This window comes from Sus scrofa, chromosome 2, assembly GCF_000003025.6.
Source record: "Sus scrofa isolate TJ Tabasco breed Duroc chromosome 2, Sscrofa11.1, whole genome shotgun sequence".
In the NCBI taxonomy this organism is placed as follows: domain Eukaryota; kingdom Metazoa; phylum Chordata; class Mammalia; order Artiodactyla; family Suidae; genus Sus; species Sus scrofa.
Genome location: NC_010444.4, coordinates 134,522,875 through 134,539,640, shown reverse-complemented (window position 1 = coordinate 134,539,640; position 16,766 = coordinate 134,522,875). Strand labels below are relative to the sequence as shown.

The window sequence follows — 16,766 nt, the reverse complement described above, 5'->3', positions numbered from 1 at the left end:
CCTGTCCAGGACTGGCACTGCAGGCCCCTGGGGATTCTGCCAGAGTCTCTGTCCCTTCCCCAGGATCCTACACCAGGCTAAAAGGCCAGACTACCTGAGAGGCCCCATTTCTGAAGCAGCAAGGCCGCCACTAGGTAGCGCCACTCAAGCTGCACCTCATGTCCTCTCTCAGAGGCCTTGAGTCTAAGCACAGGTCAAATGGGACACACTCAGTCCTTTTCTCTAAAGCGAGGAACCTAGAAGAGAGAGTTGGTCCCAGAGTCTAGGGGACAGCTATATGCTCACTGTGCCGAGGGGACAGATGTGTGTCACCATGTCCTGTACAGTCTGTGTGCACTGGTTGATCCTGGGAGCCCTGCTCTGGGGAATTCCATGGAGGGACCAGGCGCTCATAAGCCCCGGGCAGGCTTCTAGCTGCTCTGGTAGTTGCCAGGCCCTGCAAGAGTCATCAGTAGTGAAGGAGGCCTCAGTGCTAGATAGTCAGGCTTGCCCTGCTTCCCTTCCCCAGAGCGGGGCTCACAAGTGAGTGGGGAAGGCAGGGGCAGGGGAGGCTGAGGATGCCTCTGCTTAGAGGCAAGTGTTGCACCCCACCTGCGCGCCCATTCATCTAGTTACCTCTCCACCCTGTACAGATTTTTGCCATCCGTTTTTGGAGAGACACCAGGCCCTTCCCTTGTGATGGGGGGTGGTGGGTGAACAAGCCTGGCCTGATTTGAGGAGCCATTGGCCAGGGTTGTCACTTAGGGATGGCATGGCTGTAGTGCTTCATTTGGCAATGCCACTGACCAGGCTGGGGTCAAGGTTGACAGTCCACAGCTGATCTTGAGCCAGAGGAAGGTCTGGGACTAAGCAGGCAGTATCTTCTATTAGAAGGCTTCACTGGAGTTCCCATCATGGCGCAGCAGAAACAAATCCGACTAGGAACCATGAGTTGCAGGTGCGATCCCTGGCCTCGCTCAGTGGGTTAAGGATCCAGCGTTGCCATGAGCTATGGCGTAGGTCACAGATGTGGCTCAGATCTGGCATTGCTGTGGCTGTGATGTAGGCCGGCAGCTGTAGCTCCTATTAGACCCCTAGCCTGGGAACCTCCCTATGCTGCAGGTGTGGCCCTAAAAAGACCAAAAAAAAAAAAAAAAGAAAGAAAGAAAGAAAAAAAGAAGGCTTCACCAACTAAGAAGGGTGGGCCTATCCCTCCCTGGACAAGTTTGCTGTGTGGACCTCTGTTCACCTGCAAGTTTTCCCCCCTAAATAGAGCCCCATTTGATCTTCAAAGTCCCTGAATCTCCAGCCAAGGACTCAAATGGTACCCAGCACAGGTTTGTGGAGAGAATGAATGAATGAACAGGATAGAGCCATTATCAGAAGGGAGGTGTGATTTTATTTACACAATAGATTTAGGGAAAATGAATGAGACATGGCTGTTCAAGATGGTTGTTTGGAGGTCCCTTTATGGCTCAGCAGTTAAGGAACCCAGCTAGTATCCATAAGGATGCAGGTTTGACCCCTGGCCTCATTCTGTGGGTTAAGGATCTGACGTTGCCATGAGCTGTGGTGTAGGTTGAAGATGCACCTGAGATTCTGCGTTGTTGTGGCTGTGGCATAGGTTAGTGGCTGTAGCTCCAATTCAGCCCTTCGCCTTGGAACGTCCAAATGCTGTAGGTGTGCCTCCCCGCTCCCCTAAAAAAAGATGGTTGTTGATTCATTAAATGACCCAAAATGGGTGTGCTCATTGAGGTCTGCTAGAGGCCACAATAGTGGAGAATGTCCATTTATTCATTCATTCATTTGTTCTTGTATTTTACTTCCCCACTCCCTGCCTAGGTCCTGGGTGCCAGGCCCTGTGCTAGAGCTGGGGACTGATAAACAGGACAGAAGCAGCCCCCATCCCCAGGAAAGCAGTGGTGAAAGAAGTAGGCATGAATGTCAGACGGCTTGCATGAAATTCACCCATGAGGAGCTGTGGAGCCTATGCAGGAACGTGGCTCAGGCCTGGTCCAGTGAAGGCGTTTGGAGAGAATAACCTTTTGCAGTGTTCTAGGTAGTCAAAGGCCAGAGAATGAAAAACACCTGGGATGCTGGAGCATCAAGTTTGAGGCTGCGCATGGTAAGAAGCATCAGGGCTGGATAAAGCGGATTGGCAGCCTTGGTGACATCTCTGTCCATCCTTGTGGCGGGGGCACCTTTGAGAGGTTCTATATATGGAAATGACATGATCAGAATCACATTGTTAAAAATATCCCTCTGCCTGTGGAGTGGAGTAAGGACAGAAGGAGCTGAGTGGAAGCTCCTAGGCCAGGGTGGACAGTCCAGGTGAGAGAGGGTGATGTCCTGAACTTGGGCTGTGGCCACAGGAATGGAGAGCAGTAACTAGACTAGAAGTCTGCCAGGTAGGATCTACAATGGGGGAACGTGGTGGGGAATAAAATGGAAATGACCGGAAGATGTTGGTTCCATTTCCTAAGATACAGGAATGCTGGAGGAGAAGCATGGGTGGTGTGGGGGATAACGAGTTCACCTATCAAGTGGCCACAGAGAAACGACTCTGTGGGTCTGGAGTGGGCCTGGGCTGGTGATTCAGAAGGAAGAGTCAGGGACTTATGAGGGGCCCAGTATCCCCTGGAGGGTGTAAAGACTTGTAGTGGGTTGAATGGTGGCCCTTTTTAGGGGCCATGGATGTGTCCATGTCCTAACACCTGGACTCTGTGAATGGGACCTTGTTTAGAAAGAAGAACTTGGCAGGTGTAATTACATTAAGGATCATGAGATGAGATCATCCTGATGACCCTGGTGGGCCCTAAATCCAATGATAAGTATCCTGATATGAGACAGAAGAAGAATAGATGCAGACGCGGAAGGATGAGTGGGGTCTAGGACTCTGAGGCCCTGTGGAGGTTTTAGTCAGGCCTTTGGCTATGGTTGTGTGGACCAAGACATGAAGACACTCAACCCTTCCTGTGGTCAGGAAATATCTACTGAGCCCAGGTCTGATGTCGTAGCTGAGGACAAAAACCCATAGAGCTTACATACCCGTGGAGCTCCCGGGCCAGATGGGAGGTGGAGGGGGCTGACATTAATCAAACCACCATTCAACTGTATCAACTGCCACACAGCATGTAGGGCATGAGAGGCTGTTATAGGTGGTTTTGACCTGGTCAGGCCAGTGAAGAAAATCCCTCTGGGAGAATCTTAAGCATTTTATTGGTAGGGAAGGAGATTTTTCTAGACAGGCAGAAGAGTGTGTGCAAAGGCCCGGGAGTGGCACGAGGAGGAAGAATGGGTAGTTAGAAGGTCTGGAGGAAGGTCAATGTGGTGAGAGAAGTGAGTGGGGGCCAAACCATGTGGGGCCTTCAACCACTTTCAGGATTTTTCCTAAGAGCAATTCAGTTTACTAAGCTGAGGGTGATGGGTTCAGATCTAGATTTTGAAGAGGTAGCTGTGGCTGCAGTGTAGACAGGAGACAGAAGGAAATAAGAAGGGAGCAGGATCGCCAGCCAGGGAACTTGCAATCATTTGAGTGACAGATGATGAAGAGAAATGGGTGGATTAGGAAGAGAATTAGAGGAGTTCTCGTCATGGCTCAGTGGTTAACGAATCCAACTAGGAACGATGAGGTTGCGGGTTCGATCCCTGGCCTTGTTCAGTGGGGTATGGATCGGCGTTGCTGTGAGCTGTGGTGTACGTCGAAGACGTGGCTCGCATCCTGTGTTGCTTTGGCTCTGGCGTAGGCCGATGGCTACAGCTCTGATTAGACCCCTATCCTGGGAACCTCCATATGCCGTGGGAGCAATCCTAGGAAAAATACAAAAAAAAAAAAAAAAAGAGAGAGAGAGAGAGAAAGAGAATTAGATGGTAGAAACAAATGGATGCTGGAGATGGAAGGCTGGGTTCTGGAGGTAAATGGAAGAGCTTCTGTTTAGGAAACTAGTGCTTGGCTCCCTCAGTGAAGCAGGGAATATGGGAGGTGTGGACGAATGGAAGGGGAGAGAGTATGAACTCAGTATGCTGTGATTGAGGTGCCTGTGGACATTCGGTGGAACCCAGACTCTCAGGAGCCAGTTACATGAGTCTGGAGCTCGGGGGCCTGAGGGCTGGGAGAGAGGTCAGGACAGACCACCCTTTCGGGGTGGAATGAGGATTTTGTTTCCATAGTAGAGGCCTGAACATATTTATAGGTCAAAGGATGGCTCCATTTGAGAGGAGGTAGAATGTTCAAGAGTGGGAAGGGATGATTCACAGGTCAAGGTCCTGCGAAGAGGAAGAGGTTGGAAGGAGCTGGCAGACAGAGGAGGCTCCTATGGCCTCACAGGACGTCGTAGATGCAGAAAGGTTTCCGTTTGGTTGTAGTTGAGCTCTCGGGAGGTCAGTTGGTGGCTGAGGAAGGCCGAACAGTGGCTCATTCCGTGTTTTACCTGTGTTGTGTGTATTTCTGCATGAGCTCGTGCTGTCTTCAGTCTGGGCTGCCAGCCTGGACAGTGTGCCACAGGGAATATCCCCACACGGGCCTGGGCGGAGGCTGGGCACCTCCCACTCTGGGCTTGCTCCCTGATGAGATTCTCAGACCGTGTTTCCCCTCATTCATGACCAGGAAGGTTCACAGAGCAGGCGTGGGAATCTGCTTGGCGGGCCTCAGCCTCTAGCTCAGGCTGAGGTTTGCAGCATCCCTGCCTTCATTCCTTCCCAGACGGAACTGCCTGAGTGAGCTATCTACTGTTTTGGGGCCCGTAGTGTACAGAAGGGCTTGGGCAAAACAAAGATTGGCGCCCATGTGCTCCCCATCCCCAACCCCCCAATCTTTTAAGGGCTCCCTTCTCACCGACCCGTTCCCTCAGACATACCTGCCTGACCCAGGAGCTTGAGGGGAGTCTGAGTCTCTTTGAGGGCTTGGCCCTGGGGAAGGATCCCAGGTCCTTAGGTTCTTCAAGGCCCTCTCCACTCTCCCCTTCCCTGATGATCTAGCTCCTGGGCCGGGGGACGTAACCCGCTGGTGGTAAAGATGGGGAGGGGGCGGGAGGGGCCCGTGTGGGTAGCGCAGGACCCGGGAGGAAATGGGCATGGGCTGGGGCCAGGGGAGTCCGCAGGCATCTGGCGGCGCCGGGATCGGGTCGTGGGCCCCTCTCCAGGCGCCCAGGGGCGGGGGAGGCGGACGGGCGGAGTCCCAAAGGAGGAGCTGCAAGGGGAGGCGGGCGCCTCGTACGTGCGGCGAGCGGCGGGCGGCATGAAGGGCGCGGGCGGCCGGTCCCGCCTGGCCCAAGGCTCGCTCCTGGCTCCCGCGCAGTCGGGCGGCCTGAGCCTTCCCGGGGGTCGCTGGCGGTGGCGACTCCCGGCCGAGGCTGTGGAGGCGCGGAGCCGGGGGCCGGGCGGGCGGGGGGCAGGAGGTGGGGACGTGGCAGCGGCTCAAGCGGGCGGAGCCCGGCCGCGGCGGGAGGCGGGGCGGCGGCGGGAGGCGGCGCCGAGCGGGCTGGGTGCCGCCGCGGGAGGTTCTGGAAACGCCGAGAGCGGCGCGTGTCCCGGTGAGCGTCCAGCCCGCCCGGCCGCCAGGTCCGCCGCCGAGCTCGGGCGCAGGCAGAGGTCGACGGGCCGAACCTTCTGCCCCCACGGGCTTGGAGTTGGGGGTCGCGCCCCTCGCCGTGCTGCCCGGGCCGCAACCCCGCGCCCTCCGCCCTGTTTCTACCCCCGTGTGGGTTCCTGTCCCGCCGCTGCGTCCCCTTCCCGAGCTCGGGGTAGTGAGGTCAGCAGCGCCCTTCCTGCCGGTCCCTGGGTCGCCCGGGCCGGGCCGGGCGGGGCGGGGAGCTTGGCCGCCCTGCTGGTCAGGCTCCCGGGAAGGGAAGGGGCGGCCTGGCCCGAGGGCTGCCCGAGGTTGGAGGCGGAGGCAGGGGCGCCGGGCAGGCCTTGGGCGACCGCTTAGGGTTAGTGAGGTCCGCATGTCTCCCTTCAGAAGCCTGGGAGTCTGTGGCCCTGGCCTCCGGAGTCCAGCTTGGTGCCCATTAACACAGGCTATTGGATGAGAAAGTTTTTTTTTTTTTCTTTCCCCTCCAGACATCCTTTTAGAACCTGCGTGGTTTTGCCTCAGCAGCCGCGGCGACTTGTAACTAGTTAACTAATTCAACAAACGGACCCCTGTGTGTGTCAGAAACTGCAAGGAGTTGCTAGCCCAGTGGGGCAGGCGGACTGGAAGACCAGGGAAGTCCAGGCCCAGGGCAGTGTGGTGAGTGCTGTGCCGGGAGGGAGCACTGGACTGTGAGTACTTGGTAGAGCACAGGTTGCTTCAGGCTAGTGGGCTTCCTGGAGGAGGTGACCCATGAGCTAAAGTGGTCAAATGAAGGCTGAAGAGAGGGTAACCCAGACGGAGAAACAGCTTGTGTGAGTGGAGGAAGACCTGGGCACTCCAGGGGAAGCAGGCTGATGGGGAAGGGATGTTTTAGGGCGTAACTCCCATGGACCCTGTCCAGAGAGCTTCAAGTGAGAGGTCAGTGCCTTGTATTGTGCCCTGTATGTAGAGGGTGCTCGGTGAATCCTTGCTGCATCGGCGTAGATCAGGGCATTTCCCACTGCAAGACAGAGGCTCCTGGTCTCTCTTCTCTAATCTGACTCCTTTCAGATGGTGCAGAACAACATCAGCGCCCCTCCCCAGGCTGAGAAATGGTGTCTTGTACTGCAGAGTGACACCTCAGGCTTGTGCTGCTTGATGTAAACCATCTGAGGCTCAACAACCTTAACCTTTTTGTGGGATATCCTGCCCCTGAGAGCAAGGGCTTGTCATTTAGGGCATTCAGATAAGTGTCCTTGATTTCACAGAGATCCACTGTCCACCTAAGAATTTATAGAGTGGTTTTATAAGCTATGTCTTCTTCTCAGCTCATAGCACACTTGAGTTCTCTGTTAGATGAACCAAGATTGCCTTTGGCTTGTGCTTAAGCTCCCCCTGAAGTGTCCAGGGAGCAGTTTCTCACTTTGGTTCTGGTTCTCAAGGGCCAGCCTTTCTTTTCACTTCTAACATGTTTGGGCTCTGAACGCTTTTCTTTTGGGGCCTCATTTGCTGACAGCCAACCCGTCCACTGTGGGGCCCAGCCAAGGAGCCACGTAGCAAGAATGGAGTGAGTTGGCTGGGGGCCTCATCCCAGAGATGCCATCACACGGGGCCACCCTAGTTCTCTGAGAGCTCAGCAGGCAGACGTGGTGGCTACTAAGCATTGTCTGTGGCTTGGGATAGACCCTTCTCCCCTGTCCAGTCTGTCTTGTGATAGACTCTGAAATGGCCTGCCTGGGAGAGTGCCTACTTTGACCCTGGTTTAACCTGGCCACAGCCAATTTCCGTTCATTCCTTGAATAGGCTTCTGCTTAAGAGTCTAGGCTAGGCGTCTCCTTAGAGGCTGCCTGGGGCTGGAATGAGGGAGGAGGGAGAGGAGGCAGTAGCGATAGTACTCTCCATGCCTGTAGGTAGCTCATAATCTCTCTGAGATTGCTGCTTCGTGCTTGCGGCTGGTCACATGCCAGGGAGGCACTCAGAGCATGGATGCTTCTCAGGAAAGACTGTGTGGGTGCTGCCCTGAGGAATGAGTCGGGTGAGGGAGTCTGGGGTCTGCTTATTTCCTGTGAGAACCTCCCTTTTTGATTCTGCCCTGCCACATCCTTGCAGTGGGGTGTGGGGTGGGTGTGGGGTGGGGGTGGGGTGGGAGGGTGGTTCTGAGGCTGGACACAAGACCTTGGCCAGTGAGTGGCCACGCTGGCTGATAGTGTGCATTGGGCTGGTGGGTGTGTCCCTGGCTTCTGGGATCTGTCAAGGGTTTAATTCTATGCAGATGGAAATTGGCAGGAAATGCTGTGATGCAAGCACAGGCAAGCCCGACAGGGTGCTGGAGCGAGAATTAAACTTTGAGTAAGTTGTTCAAAGCTAGCAATTTGGACTTTTGAAGTGCACCAGGGTGGGACATCAGCCTGTCCTTGAGCACAGAGGTCCTGTGGCTCCTGAGGTCTCTGGGATTTGAGCTCAGGATGTGGAATGATGGATGGAGTTTTTATTCGTAGAAAGAATGGAGGGGAGTGAGGAGGAGTCTGAATTAGACTTCTTGGAGGCCTAGAAGAGTGTTTGTTTAAATGGTTTCATTACACGGTAGAGAGTCAATGTCTGGGTAATGAGTTCTCCAGCTCAAATAGGATGTGAGCCTGATCACAGATCAGCATCTGCTCTAGACCTTCCAGGAAATGCTTGCTAGAGTGTAGCCTGCTCTGTGCCTTGCATTCCTGAGGGCCCAGGGTGTGGTCATCATCCTGTGGCCTGGTACTCATAGAAACGCGGAGTGGGCAGGTCGTAGAAATACATGAGATTCTAGAGTATTGAGCCAGTCACCTGGTTTTGCCGGAGAACTTTCCTTGGTGCGCGTTAGAGCCAGTGTTATTCCCTGGTGGTCGATGTGCTGCATTATGCCTGACTCCGCTCTCTCCTAAATTAATCTTGCCTCTCTTTTAGCACTGCTAGGACATAGAGATTGCCCAATTTCTGCCTTGTTTTCATCTTCATGGTCCTCTAGACTAGACTTTCTTCCTCTCCAGGGATCATCTGGCCAGCTGGCTGCTTCTGATCTCTTGCTGTTCCTCCCGTACTCTTGGTGCTGTTGACTGGTATAAATTGTGCCTGGTGCTGGGCTGTCCGCTGACATCGGTCGTCCCATTCAGTCCTCTAAACAGCCCCATCAGATGTAGGTCCTAATATTATATGATGGGAAAACTGAGGCTCAAAGAGACCCTGTCACTTTTCTGAGGTTCCAAAGCCGGAAAGTGATTGTGGAGCTGAGTCTAACTCTGGGGATGTCTAGGGCTGGATGCCTCCCTACTGGACTATAATGCCTTGCCCTGAGCTGGGCCACTTGGTCATTGTTGAGTGCTGTGATGCCTGGAGCAGTGGTGACTGCTCGCTTGAACTCTAGGCACCATATTCCTGCCCTGTGGGTCCATGTTGCTGTGTGCTTTCTGTGGGATCCCGCCAGGGATGTATTGAGGCTGCTGAAGCACAATCAAGTCCTTGGCCTGGGAAGGCCTGCTCTGCCACGGCTAAGTGTGGCTCCTCCTTTTGGGAGGGTCTTGTGCTCTAAGATAGCAGATGTTACTGAGTAGGATTGAAGGCAGCAATATCTAGTGGACAGTATGCTTTCGGTTTGAGTCTGGGCTCAGCCATTAATTTGCTATATCATGTCCAGTGTTCAGGAAACCCTCTCTCAGCTTCAGTTATCCAGCTTATAGATCTATATCAGTAATAAAGATGACTATCTAGTTTACAAGGTTTTGGTGAGGATTAGTTAATAGAAATGAAAGACTTTTGGAAACATGAATAGTGGTTTTCTTAGCCTTGTTCCCGGAGAACAGAGCCCAAGGCAAAGCTTAAGTACTTAATGCTTTGTTGGAAAGTGTGGTTACCTGGCAGCAGGGGTAAGGGAAAAGAAAATCGTGGCGGAGAAGGAGGGGAAGCAAATACAAGGTGGTGCTTTAGCAAGCTGCCCCGTCTCTGCAGAGATGTGCTAGTTGCTCAGCCATGCAGGACATCTCTGAGCAAGCTCTGTAGAGACTCCTGCTGCAGAACAGTTTCTCGGTGGAGGCCTGGGGAGGGAATTTACCTGCTGACGTCCTGTTGTCTTTGTCCTTCATCAGTCATAGTGGCATCATGAGGAGTGAAATCCCCCATGCTCACTCGTCAGTTGCACTCCCAAGGCCCTCCAGCAGCCCCTGGGAGGCCAGTGTGGCACTTCGTTGGAGTTTGGAAAGAGTGGGAGAACCAGAGATTTGGGTCTTTACAGTCTTTTTCACTGAGTCGGAGGCAGAGCAAGTGGCCCAGGGTCTGGGAGACAAATGAGGGCAGGAGACTGCAAGGCAGTCCGTCAGATGTCTCCAGTAGAGTGGCGTGTGAATTTAGACCTCTTTGTAGTTCCTTATGAGTTAGTCTCACCTGGACTCTAACTCTTTGCCAAGACTGTGGTTGAAAACCCCATCTGGCTTTTGCATGTCAATTTTTACAGCCTTTTCCGCTACTTCATTGCCTAGTTACTGAAGCAGAGGACATTGTGGTTTTGATGGTACCCAAGTGGGAGATACAAGTCAGCACGTTCAAGTACCGGATAGAGAAAGTACAGTCAGCCCTCTGTATCCACAGACGTGAAACCTATGGATACAGAAGGCTGACTGTACTACACCTTTTCTGTAAGGGACTTGAGCATCCCTGGCTGTTGCTATCCACAGGGTCTCCTGGAACTAATTCCCCATGGATACTGAGGGACAGCTGTGTAAGGAGAGATATGCTCAAACATCTAGACTTTGTTAGGTTCTCAGTGAAGGAGAATGTTTTTCATGTGAGGTAGTAGTTGAAGTTACGAAACCTGGAGTCATGAGATGGGGCTGGAGAGGGCAGCAGGGCCAGGTCACACAGAGTCAGAAAGGCTCTTAGGGTTAAGGAGTTTGGGCTTTATCCTGAAGGTAGTGGAGAGCCTTTGGAGGGTTCTCAGAGAGAGAGACTAAACAAGGGGCTGCAGTATTCTGTGCTGGCTGCGGTTTAGAGGAAAGGTAGTGAGAGGCCAGGTGAGATGAGAGTCCAGTGCAGGCAGGGGCCAGTATGGCTGCAGGAGGGGATTAGGAGGGGCTCAAAGCAGGGTGATGACGGAGGCATGACATCAGGAAAGGAGGCCAGAGGTTTCCCATCCTTCCCTGGGGTGCCACTGAGCAGCTTGTGGGCCTAACTGGACATCCATGTGCTTAGGTGGTGGGGCCTCCTGGAGCCTCTGTACAGCTGTTACCAGGTTGAGCCTGCAGGTCCTCTTGGTTCTGCTGTCCAGAGTTGGCTACACCACTGGGAGGCAGGGCCACCGGGGGAAGCCCTGTTCAGGCAGATTTTGCCCCTACACAGAAGGCAGGCAGCCTCTTGTTCAGAGCCGAGCAAGACCTGTTGTCATCAAACCTGCTTTTCTTACTTAAACAGTATGCTTTGATCTTCTCTCCATGTTAATATGCATACGGTATCCATTCTTATACAATCCATAACAATCCATTGTATGCAAGAAATGTAATATTTTCTGTTATAGTTTCCTGGCTTGAATAAGCCTGTGGTGAGGTTTTACTTGTCAGGTGCTTGATACGGGCCAGATCCATGTTCCGTCTCTAGGCTGTTAAATGCATTGTTAAAACTCAAGCTGTTGCATTTGGGTTGAAGCTGGAAGCTTGGCAGAGGTTTCTGCCTGATGAGGTAAGGGGAGAAGTTAAGGACGCTGCTGGTTTACAGCTGGAAACATCTTTCCCTGGCCGTTTGGCCAGGTTGTAAACGTCCTTTCCAAAGAGCAGGCTTGTTGGGGCCTCTGAGCGTATGTCTTGGAATTGCCCTGTGCTTAGAAACAGTGTCGGTTGCCTGGTGAGTGAATCACTGTCGCTGAAGTGTTGGCAGGCTTTGGAGGACCTCCCCGTGGGGGTCCAAACTCAGGCTGCCAGGGCCACTTTGGAGTGTCTCTGAGTGGGCCTGCTTTGTTTTCTTTTCATTTTAAGTATATATAAAATATATTTTAAATTTCCCATAGAGCTCCTTGTGGGAAGATTAGGAAATAGAAGTACACATAAAGTGAAAAATAAAACTATCTCACCGAGATACAGCTAGATTTATGAGTCTTTACAAATGTATGCAGCTCTGTAAATTTTCATACATAAAATGTTTTCCTTATAAAACTGCAATCAGGAGATCCCCTCGTGGCTCAGTGGTGGGGGACTAGTATCCATGAGGATGCAGGTTCGATCCCTGGCCTCGCTTACTGGGTTAAGGATCCAGTGCAGCTGTGAGCTGTGAAGTAGGTCACATGTGTGGCTCAGATCTTGTGTTGCTGTGGCTGTGGTGTAGGCTGGCGGCTACAGTTCCAATTTGACCCCTAGCCTGGGGACTTGCATATGCCACAGTTGTGGCTTTAAAAAAAAAAAAGAAAAGAGAAGAAAAAGATTAAAAAAAAAAAATGAAACCATAGGGTACATACTGTCTGGGAGTCTGCTTTTCGCACTTAAACAATATGCTTTGATCTTCTCTCCATGTTAATAGCATACAGTATCCATTCTTATACAATCTGTAACAATACAGTCTATGCAAGAAGTGTAGCATCTTCTGTTATAGTTTCCTGGCTTCAACAAGTCTGTGATGTATTGTCAGGTGCTTGATATGGGCCAGAATTTGTTCTAAACTTGAGATGCAGCTTAGATAAAACTCGATGTTGGTTTTCTTTTTTTTTTTTGCTTTTTAGGGCCATACCCATGGCATATGGAGGTTCCCAGGCTAGGAGTCGAATCAGAGCTACAGCCGCTGGCCTACGCCACAGCTACAGCAATGCAGGATCTGAGCCGTATCTGCGACCTACAGCACAGCTCACAGCAACGCTGGATCCTTAACTCACTGAGTAAGGCCAGGGATCGAACCCTCATCCTTCTGGATCCTAGTCTGGTTCATTAACCACTGAGCTAGGGAACTCCCAGGCAATGTTGGTTTTCTGCTCAGACCCGGTGCCACTTTATTTTCATAAAAGGAGGTTTGACATTGCCCATTTCTATTCACCATGGATTTCGGAGGGTTCCTGGGAGGGCTTTTGGCAGCAGTGGACACTGGCGGGGGCTCTGGACAGGCACACATACTCTCACCCACTCTGTTCTAAGCAAGTTCTGGGTATAGGTATAACCTGGGATGAGGGGCATGTAGGTAGTTGGCTTTTCCCACACTGTGGCACACAGTCCTTCTTTTTTATTTTATTTTATTTTTTTTAGGGCTGCTCCCACAGCATATGGAAACCCTCAGGCTAGGGGTTGAATTGGAGCCATAGCTGCCAGCCCCAGCCACAGCCACATAAACACAGGATCCAAGCTGAGTCTGTGACCTACACCACAGCTCACAGCAATGCCAAGTCCCCAACCCATTGAGGGAGGCCAGAGTTCGAACCTGCATCCTCATGGATATTAGTCAAGTTCATTTCCGCTGAGCCATGGCAGGAACTCCCACACAGTCTTTCTTGAAGGCTGCCTCCTTCCAACTTGATTCTGATTAGATGAGCTTTTGTACACCTAATAAAAATTAGTGTTCAGAGGCTCAGGATCAGGAGAAATGGGGTGGGGCTCCAGGGCACCCTGTCTGGCATGGCAGTGTTCATGGTAGTGGTCTGGGAGCTGTACAGTGGTGCCCAGCTCTCTGGGCAGCAGAGTTGTCATCCCCCTGGTCCATCAGAGCAGGACTTTGCAGGCTCTTGGTAAGCCATTTTCCAGAACCTCATCTCTGATTCTTTGGGGCTCTGCTTCCAGGCCGGGAATCATGGAGAGACCTAGTCTAAGCCAGATAGTACATTCCAGAGAAATGACAGCTGGTATTCATGTAATGAAGGAACCTGGCTGCTTTTTCCTGAGTGCTCTAAGACACCGTAGACAGTCTTGCTAGGGTGATTTGAAAGGTATTTTGAGCAGAGAGTCTTCTCCTTCAAATTTGTTACCTGATCTCTCGAGAGGCATGCCGCTGCAACTGGTGATGGAACAGAGGACAAACGCTGGGACCCCTCCACTTCCAACCACGTTTGGTCTGGTCTCCTGCCTGGGCCCTGCTCTTCCACCTCCCCAGCTTGATGGACAGATGGCTAATTCCTCATCGTCCATGAATAGAGCCTCCACACTCCCTGTTTTTACTGTCTCGTCCCAATACACATATAGAAGGTACACTTTTGAGTTGATGAAGCCTCTTAAGATGCAAGGAACAGACACTACCTCCTGCGAAAAGGCCTTGTGTAAGCAGGAAGAGAGGCCTTCTGGAATCCTGGGGTGGAAATGCAGTATGCTGAGGCCTGGGAGCAGATTTATGGCTGGAACAGAGAGGACCTGGGCTCCACCTTGGGACTAGGCTGGGCCTGCTCACCTTCTTTCAATGACTTGCTCTCCTCTGTGGCCCTTTTTCATGGCTTCCTTAGCCCATACTCCATACCCTGCAGCAGGTTCTGGGGTGAAGGATCTTGTCCTGCGTATCTCTGGGTCCCTAACACCTGGGGCACTGATGGGCCTCACGTCCACTCTGCAAACCTTTGGCAGGGAATGAACAAATGGGAACACTCACCTGTTCTCTCCTCTTCCTCATATAGGAACTCCTTTGTGGGTGGGAGTTGTGGTTGGGCTTCTCCAAGCCTAACCAGAAACCACAGTAGATTGGAATTTCTTCTGAAAGGGTGAGGCTTGTGGGTGTGACTGCGAGTCTAATCAATCATGGCAGGCAAAAAAACTGATGAACTGGCATAAGCTCAGGCTTAGAATTCTTTCAGGTTTGGCTTATATTTCAGAGGGAAAGCATTTGTATTTCCTTTATTTTCCTTGTTTTCTCTTCCTAAATTTCCACTGGGGCTTGCTGAAGTAGAGCAGGAAGAGGAGGGACTGACATAAGTGGGGCTCAGTGGCTGCCATTCCTCCATCATGCTCCAGGCTGCGTGGCTGAGCTGGGAGGTGATGTCCAAAGCTTCCATTGTGTACCTGAGTCCGCTGCCAGTGGACCTTGCCCCATGTGCCTGCTGCCTTCAGAGCTGGGTCTGGCTATTTCTAGGCTGATGAGAAGACAGCAGCTGGTTTCTTGCTCATGTCAGCAGCCTAGCCCAGCCTAAGGTTTTGGCCCTGGGTGGCTTATTCATTTTTGTATTCTGAGTGCCTAGCTCCGTGCCTGGCTTCTGTGGGTCTTCAGTAAATATTTGTGAATGATGACTCACTGTGAGGACAGTACCTTCCACGGAGCCTTACTACTGGAAGCAGAGTGCCTGCCCGGAGTGCCCGCTCCCCAATGCTCTCGCTGTGGCTACCTGCAGACGGGCAGGGAGCGCTTTGACTTTGCTTCTGGCCGACCGTCTGCTGTACACCTTATTTTGAGTGTGGGTCCCCTGGAGCCTCTGTGTCAAGTTCTCTTTGTCGTTGTCTCTCCTGTGCTTTCAGTCTTCTCGTGGGCAGGGACTGCGTGTTATGTGTGGGTCCCAGCACCTGGCACATGAGTTGGATGGAAAGACAGAAACAGAGGAGCAGCTCGTCTGTGAAACGAGAAGGGGTGGGTCAGGATCTCAGACTGACAGACTGTTAGAGCCAGAAGTGACTGTCCCCCTCTAGATTTCAGCCTTCATCTGTTATTGGTGGCTACCAGAATTTGAGAGGGCAGAGTCTCTCCCAGCGGCACCTGACCTTCCAGAGCAGGGAACAGAATTAAGCACATATCACTGGTTCTACAACCTGGTGTTTTTCCACTGGTGATCCTGAATATCCTTCTTAACTTCTGTGTGCTAGGTCAGGATTTTGGAGTGTTTGAATGTGTGTACATATGTGCAGATGTTTCTGTGTATCTTTACCCAAGTTGCTTGCTACCATTGTTGATCCACTGACTACTATCACTGAATTCCTTGCAGATACTGCCCTCTGTAACCATGAAACTCCAGGTGTCCATGTTGCTGGTGGCCTGGTTTGGTGTCCTGAACTGTGTGCAGGCTGAATTCTTCACTTCTATTGGTATGTGCCAACACGACTATTGTCTAGAGGTGATCCTTGGCTCACGTGCCAGGGGATCGGTTCTCATTCAGGGTGGGAGGGCTTCATCCACTTGTTCTGATCAGATCAGGGGAGAGTAGGGCTGGCAGAGCTGCTCTTTCCCTCTCTGAGCCCCGACGACCTGGATATCCTTCCTGGGAGCCAGCTGTCTCACCTGGGCCTCCTTCCTGGGAAGTGCAGGCGGCTTCTGGGCTGCCTGGCATTTCTGACCATGTTGTTCCTGGACCATAGAGTGGTTCTGGGCAGAGAAGCCCCCAGGATGTCCATGTCTCAGTGATATGATTCAGCTTGGGTGGGAGAGTGAGATTTGGGGTTCTTTCTGTAGGGTGTCCCCAGACCATTTAACTCAACATCCCTTTGGAGCCTCTGCCTATCTTACTGAAGCTGGAGAGCCAGGATCACATCCATGCCTAGGCCCCCTTTAATTCTAGGTTCCCATGATCCCAAGAGAGCTGACATGCGCTAGACCCAGAGGACTTGCCTCTGTGCTGCCATCATGTGCTGCAGACATGGGAGCTGGCGATCCCTAGTCCATTTCTTACTGGCCCTTTCTTCTCTCCCGTACAGGGCACATGACAGACCTGATTTATGCAGAGAAGGACCTGGTACAGTCCCTAAAGGAATACATCCTGGTGGAGGAAGCCAAGCTCTCCAAGATTAAGAGGTGTCCGATGTCCTATGTCCCCGTTCCCACCCTGAGCCAGTCCTCCTGCCCCCTCCCCCCAGGGACCCATCCAGGGTGCCTGTAAGAGGAAGCCCTTGAGGGGGCAGTGTGGGGCTGGCCTGGAGGTTACTTCCTGCTGGTCCCCAGAGTGGCCAAGTACCTGGGCTGAGGACTCACTGCTTTTTTCTTTCTAGGTAGAGATTCCTTAAATCTCAACAGGGAAATTTTCCCAGGTCAAGAACCATGTGAGTAGGTGTATTAATTTTCCTTTTTCTCTGGTTCCACAGCTGGGCCAGCAAAATGGAAGCCCTGACCAGCCAGTCGGCTGCTGACCCTGAGGGCTACCTGGCCCACCCTGTGAATGCCTATAAACTGGTGAAGCGGCTGAACACAGACTGGCCTGTGCTGGAGGACCTCGTCCTGCAGGACTCGGCTGCAGGTGGGGGACAGTGAGCAGGTGCTCGCACCTGGGGAGTGTGGGGTCTGAGCCTGTGCTGGGTGGGGACATTGAGGGACATGTGCGCTGTGTGAATGTGGAGCCTGCCGGTCCCAT

General features: G+C 52.5%; 1 protein-coding gene across 16 annotated transcripts in view; it reads left to right on the top strand.

Moving 5' to 3' along the window:
• The window catches only part of P4HA2 (prolyl 4-hydroxylase subunit alpha 2), a 93,235-nt gene that overhangs the window by 55,804 nt on the left and 20,665 nt on the right, over positions 1-16,766 (top strand). For 6 of the 16 annotated variants that reach the window (XM_021085438.1, XM_021085435.1, XM_021085436.1 and 3 more), the window contains 4 exons: positions 6,037-6,205; positions 15,411-15,510; positions 16,117-16,213; positions 16,501-16,652. In XM_021085438.1, the coding sequence (XP_020941097.1) occupies positions 15,429-15,510; positions 16,117-16,213; positions 16,501-16,652 (331 nt within the window). In that variant the 5' untranslated portion in view covers positions 6,037-6,205; positions 15,411-15,428. Of the gene's footprint in view, positions 1-5,192; positions 5,729-5,779; positions 5,907-6,031; positions 6,206-15,410; positions 15,511-16,116; positions 16,653-16,766 lie in introns of those variants that run through there. The other 10 variants (XM_003354272.3, XM_005661638.2, XM_013995109.2 and 7 more) reach the window with 9 other exon arrangements.